The sequence below is a fragment of the Argopecten irradians genome, chromosome 5, assembly GCF_041381155.1.
Source record: "Argopecten irradians isolate NY chromosome 5, Ai_NY, whole genome shotgun sequence".
NCBI classification, from domain to species: domain Eukaryota; kingdom Metazoa; phylum Mollusca; class Bivalvia; order Pectinida; family Pectinidae; genus Argopecten; species Argopecten irradians.
In genome coordinates, this window is record NC_091138.1 from 22,918,385 (window position 1) to 22,925,066 (window position 6,682).

General features: G+C 35.2%; 1 protein-coding gene across 1 annotated transcript; it reads right to left on the reverse strand.

Moving 5' to 3' along the window:
* Nucleotides 1–657: 657 nt before the first annotated feature.
* On the reverse strand, nucleotides 658–5,066 carry LOC138323256 (fos-related antigen 2-like). Its single transcript, XM_069267694.1, has 3 exons — nucleotides 4,392–5,066; nucleotides 3,333–3,440; nucleotides 658–2,358 (listed from the first exon to the last, which is right to left on the reverse strand). Exons 1-3 carry the CDS (start codon nucleotides 4,629–4,631, stop codon nucleotides 2,140–2,142), a joined length of 567 nt encoding a protein of 188 aa, XP_069123795.1. The 5' UTR covers nucleotides 4,632–5,066; the 3' UTR covers nucleotides 658–2,139.
* Nucleotides 5,067–6,682: the final 1,616 nt, after the last annotated feature.

Genomic DNA, 6,682 nt, shown 5'->3' on the forward strand with positions numbered 1-6,682 from the left:
GCTATAGACGGTAAGCCTTTACGATGGGTATAGCTATGAAGGCGGTAAGCCTTTACGATGGGTATAGTTATAGGCAGTAAGCCTTTACGATGGGTATAGTTATGTAGGCGGTAAGCCTTTAAGATGGGTATAGCTATGTAGGCGGTAAGCCTTTACGATGGGTATATTTGCTGTCTGATATTGATTACTTTTATGCAAATGTATTTACGTTTTATTATATTAAATATAGAATACCAAACGGTTGGTATTCTTTTATTGTTGAAGCGTGTACATTAGGTTTTTGTATTTTATCTCCATAGTATAAAAATATTGAAGTTAATCCTTATAAGTCAATTTACTGAAGATAATCACTTTAACATTTCTATGAAATCATTTCACCTTATCACAGCCAATCAGAAGCGACGTTAGAACGTCGACATTTTTTCCCTTAAATGGCGTGATAAAGTACATTTTGAGGCCAATGGAAATTATTCGTTACAAGTAAAATTGAATTATTATTGTTTATTTTTTCGAGCCTTGACAAAGCAAAAATTAAACTTTTGGGACGGATCGGAAGCGAACCATTTTCATCGGAACTCCCGAGACTCAATGTAACACAGAAAAATCACATTATATCAAACCTCGTCTTGAAATTTTACAAAATATGCAAGGTCAAAATTACAATGTCAAAATCAGACAAATTTTATTTTACAACAACAGATCTTCTGTGTTAGACAATTATTTCTGAAAACCTTCAAAACAATTACAGTATTCACCATTTGAAGGCTAACGTAATTGTTGTTGATTGTCACAATGTAAAGCATACATCTCATACCGTAATGTTTGCGTGTTCATACGAGACACATCGTTATATATCAACTAAGTGCAATATTAAAACACAAATGTTTAGTATAACATCAAAGCTGATTAAAGGCCCGACTAATGTAAATATACAACATTATACATACACTTTTATATAACGGATATGCTTTCAATAATAAGCCGAATCACCCTAAAGCTTATAAATAACATTGTACTCAAAACATTATTTTTGTATCATATTTTCACTAGTGCTTTGTCTGCTGCCTTCACAGCCTATAAACCAGACGTAGGTTACCACACAGTAACAAACAACGATACGTGATACTCATTAGTTCCTAAATTTAGATGAACACGGGTTTTCCCCGAACTACAAATAGAAGCGTTTTTTGGAAAAAACGTATTTCTATATTTAAAACATGATTGCAGGATTTCCAAAAACATCAATATTACTTCACTAGTAAAATGAAAGTAAACAAGCTAGCAGGACTTAGCTAGCAGGCAGATGCACAGGCTGTATAAACACCGATATCAAAGGAATGATAGAGTTATCGCCCATATTCTAGAGTCATCTCCCATAATAGTTTCATTTTCAAAGTATCAATACAATTGCCATCGAGATTTCTGTAGATGATTTAGACTACAAAGTTATTCATCATCAAGATTTATTTTCGTGATAGTCCTTTGGTGTTGTAAATATGATTAGCATCAATATTTCTTTTAATTATGAAGTTGATAACCAGTAAGATTTATTTAAGTGAAAAATATTACCAACGAGGTTTGTTTTAATGACGATTATCATTTATATGATTACCAACAAGATTTCTTTTGATGTTTAAGAACATTACCACCGAGAGAGTACATTTCTTTGGTGATTTACGTAATTGTGACATCACACGTACAATGTTTAACGTGAGAAAGTTTGGATTAGTTTTAATAATATATCACAGTTACGTCACATATTACTATACCAAAGTTATTGTTGAAGCTAATAGATTGTTTTCTGCTGTTGTTGAGTTGGGTTTGATTATTATTATTGCACTTTCTCGGCTTCCATCGGCTGCCATCAACACTAGTACTGCTAGACTTTGAAAGAACCTCCACAAATCCATCTTATATCCAGCATGACTTTAATTCAACGGTGACTCTTAGAGACCAAAACTGAACAAAGAAGAAGATGAAGGAGAGTTGACGAGTATTCGGAGTAGCAAGGGCTAAACTTTTGGAATATCCTGGTCTGCTACCTACTCTATGTCACTCCTGTTGGAGTCGAACAAAGCTATAAAACACACAGCAGAAGATTTCAGGATAAAATCTTAAGATGTTTAAATGAGCTTTCGTTCATGTAAGACCAGCAGTTCCAAACCCTGTCACTGTTTCTGACACTGAATTATGGGAACTATTTTGTCTCGCGGCGGCGTCGCGGAGTCGAGTCACTTCTGCCGACTTGCACCGAATGAGATGATCTGCAAACCTCAGGCGCAGCTTTCTTTCAAAATTTTGAAGATTTATGACATAATTTTTCCGTTTCTGATTTTCTTCTTCGAGTGCCTTTATTTCCTAAAAGAAACATTATAAAAGCAATAAGTTTCATCCACGTCGTCACAAAGCATATAACACCATTCTATGAGTTTGGAACTTTAATTTCCTCCCTTTATATATCACAAACTAAAGTATCTAGTTTTGGCTATTTTATTACAAACATATATAAATAAATAAATGCCTTTTCAACCCTGGTCTGAATTTCAAGCGAGTCCGTAATTCCAGATTTTCACTGATTATAAGGGGTGAAAGGGCTACATATATAAGCAATTTCAGGCAAGCACAATTTACAATCTAAGGCAAACACAGCTTCACAAGCAAGCAAAATCAACCATCAACACATCACATCATACATTACATGCAGCTAGTAGAATTGTCTGACATGCATAAAAAATTCATTAAGCACTCATGCAAGTTATGCAATTTAACTGAGCATGATTAAATAATTATGTAGAAAATGTATATTTATCACCTATAAATGTAACAGATACAATGAAAATATTGATTACTACATGTATATGTATATATATATATATATATATAAAGCCACATAACATAGCCAAAATTAGAAATTTAGGGTGGGTAGGGAGGGTTTTTGAGCAGTCTTTCTGCTTCGGGACAATCTGAGAGAATGATTTCTCGGGCTATCACACCTGCCTATGACCAATGGGCAGCGTATGGAATAAGAGGTGAAAGTTCACCGAGAAGGTAGCTAGGGCGAGATTGACAGGTGAGCAGTATTCATGCACAGGTGGGCAGTGATTATAACACAGGGGCTGATATATATACAGAAGTTAATGAGTAATTTTGAAACAAAATTTATAAATGCTATAGATTTAGTTATAGATTAGCAGGAAATCTACCATTTAATCTATCTAACAAATCGGATAAAATCTATGATTTCAATTTAATTTCAATTAAAGTAAAGAAACGAATAAGTTATCCATATGACAGATGAGATGATAATGCAGTGATCTTTGTGTATCTCTTACTTTGTTCAGTTGTTCCTCCAGCTCTTTTCGTTTCTCACGACTCCTGTGCGCAGATTTTCTATTTCGAGCTTTGCGTCTCTCTAATTGTGCTTTTTCTTCAGGTCTCATCTACAATTCATTATAATGCATCAAGAATCAGGAAATGGTACTCCTTTTCAGAACAAGACTTTTGGCAAACGTTTACGAGAACCTATGCTCTCCTAAATCATATATTGGAAACTCTACCGTCACCATTTGGCACCCGGCACCAAATTACAAAATAAAGTTATGAAGACAAAATGAAAGACTATAAATCAAATTTGAATGTTTAGTCCACCAATGTTCAATCAAATCGAACAGGGTGAACAAGAGATCACTGTATACAACAGTACAATGTCATGGTAACTATACTAGCGCTCTGTTAAATGTAAACTAAGTTGATCTGTGCTAAACCGGTTAACACGTTAATCTTTCTTAACTTAGTGAGCGCTTTAATAATTGTATTAAACCTGAGCATACCATGGTTAACGCGCTAGCTTTGGTTAAGCTGCGAAGAATGTACCAAACCTGTTTAACGTGAGGTTACTGTTCTTAACCTGATTAGCACGAAGTAACTGTATTAAACCTGATTGATACGATATATATGTATTAAACCTAGTTAACACGAGGTAACTGTGCTAAACCTAGACAAGAGCTAACCATTCTAAACCTCGTTAACACGAGCTAACATACTAAACCCGGTTAACACGAGCTAACCATACTAAACCTGGTTAACACGAGCTTACCATACTAAACCTGATTAACACGAGCCAACCATCATAAACATGGTTAACATGCACGGGCTAACCATTCTAAACCTGGTTAACACGAGGTAACTGTACTAAACCTAGACACGAGCTGACCATTCTAAACCAGGTTAACACGAACCAACCAAACTAAACTTGGTGATTACAATGTCATTATATAATTAAGCTGATTAGTATGTGGAAAACCAAAATTTTCGTTAAGAAGAATAGCATGGATATCAAAATTGTTAAACCAGGTTTATTATATTGACCCCGTTTTAGTACCACAACTTACTTCGTACTCCTTCGGGTTTTCGAATTTCACTTCGAGTTCTCCAAGTCCTTCTGATTGACGTCGTTTTCGTATTTTCTCACGCAGGTCAATTTTTATTGATGGGACCGCTTTTACAGCTTTGAAAGATTGCAGTAAAGCATTATCAAAATGTTGTATGGGGTCGGTGATTTCCAGGAGCTGGGTGTCGGGGGATCCCAGATGAACCTCCTCCCCTCCCGACATCAGCATCTTAATTATCATACGACGGCTGTTTTACCACAAAGACCGCTATTAGTTTCAGTTGTTTAGAACACTGCAGTATCCTTTATTATAGCACAATAGTTCACATATATTTTACCATGTTCCAATTCTTGCGTGTAAGATTTATTTAAATGAAACACTTCGTGCTATCATGATCCAAGCCCCTACAATGGCCGCGGTATTGGCTCATATATATGACACACTCTATTTATCAACAATAGCACGCTTGTTTGTTGATATGGAAATCCACAGTTTCAAATCCCATCATGCATCGTTTTGTTCGGACGTTTCAGGTAAATTTCCCAGCACTCGGAGGGCCCCTTTGGAAGGAATGGTTATCGATACCGATAGATGAATCTTATGTCCAGCTTTGTGCCCTCGACGCATATAAATGTCTTTACCAGGAAGGCCGACCGTTGACGCGTTGCCAATTATTTCACCCCGTGTTATCCTAATATAAAATGAAAGTAGAGCTAGTTGGAAATAACCGTGATGCTTCTTAAGTTATATATTGTTTCGTAACGGGCACTTACCACCATAGTACGACAACATGCAAAGGTCATCCAGCTAAGCAATCTCTACGAGATATTTAATATGCATTTTTTTTCAACGAAATACCTAAAATAATGGTCTTTTTTCAACAACAAAAAATTCTACCTTGCATTTATGTTTACATTTTCTTATTCTCGCCGACTAAGACGGAAATATGATGAATAATAATACAAAAGGAAACATCAACCTGGCTAGCCTTATAAAGTCGCTGTGTGATGTTTTTTTCTTTTCTTTTTTTTCTTTTATTTTCTTTTAATTGACCTTGCTCCTGCATCGTGGACACTTGCATTTGAAAAGATATACATGTATGAACATGACTAAGACATATGTTACAGTAATTACATTTCTTAATACATGTGCCTATTTTAATGTCTTGAAGATTTCTCTGTCAAACACAGGAGCAAACGAATTAGTATTTTGTCTGTTACAAAAGTTACTTTACAACATTACCACCATTGAAAAGTTTGAGCATCTTACTTTACTTCAAGATAAAAAATTAAAAAAAATAATTGCGTCCCGAAAAAATCAATGGCACTATGTCCTACATGGAATGAAGAACTGACTGCGCATGCAGTGTTATATAATAAATAATTTCATATTTTTAAAGCAGACATATATACAAGATTAAACACCAATTTATAGTTCAAATGATGAGTATCTTGTATAATCTGTTGGCGGTGCAGCATCACTGTGCATTCATGTTTTGGTTATTTGCCGACTCCTTATATCAAGTAAATGTAGTATTGAGCTGTGCACTCTGAGGTGTTTATAGAGATTTCAATACATTCCATTGGATCCACGTCGCCCTACAGGCCTTCATTTTAACACCAGATATGTATTTTTAAAACCAATTTTCCAAGAAATTGAATCACATTTCTCAATACAAAGCTGTGCAGATAACATAACATACCGACAGGTATTACCACGGGTGTTTGCAGACAAGGATTTATAACAAACCTGGCACGTCCTTACATGACCCTGGTTGTTAATAGGACGTAAAACTAAACAAACCAAACCAAACAAGGATTTATAAGTGAAAAATCCTTGTCATAGATTATGATATAGAGTTGCTTAAAAGTATAACATATAAAATATGGCTTCTGGTTAACCTAGATCTAGAGTTTACCAGTAGCCCTATATCCTGTGGTATTACAAATACCAAGAAAAGGAGGTTGAGGTCCTTCAAACCAATACTGTCACAGACTTTGCAAGCAGTCAGAAAACATACAATATGTAAAAGCCAATGTGTTAGGTTGGATAAGACAAGTCGACATTTAATTTATTATGGTGGTGTACACTGTGATTTTGACATTCTATTATGCTAGGCAGAAAACTGTTTCTGTGTTAGGTCAGTTCATAGGCGCACGTATTTTGTTTAAATATTCTCTGATATGATCCCTGATAATATATTTTGCCAATATATCCTGTCAGATTGTTCGTGTTACGGTAGACCCACAGGGACATGGCACAATTTTTTAACTAACAGTATACATATGTAT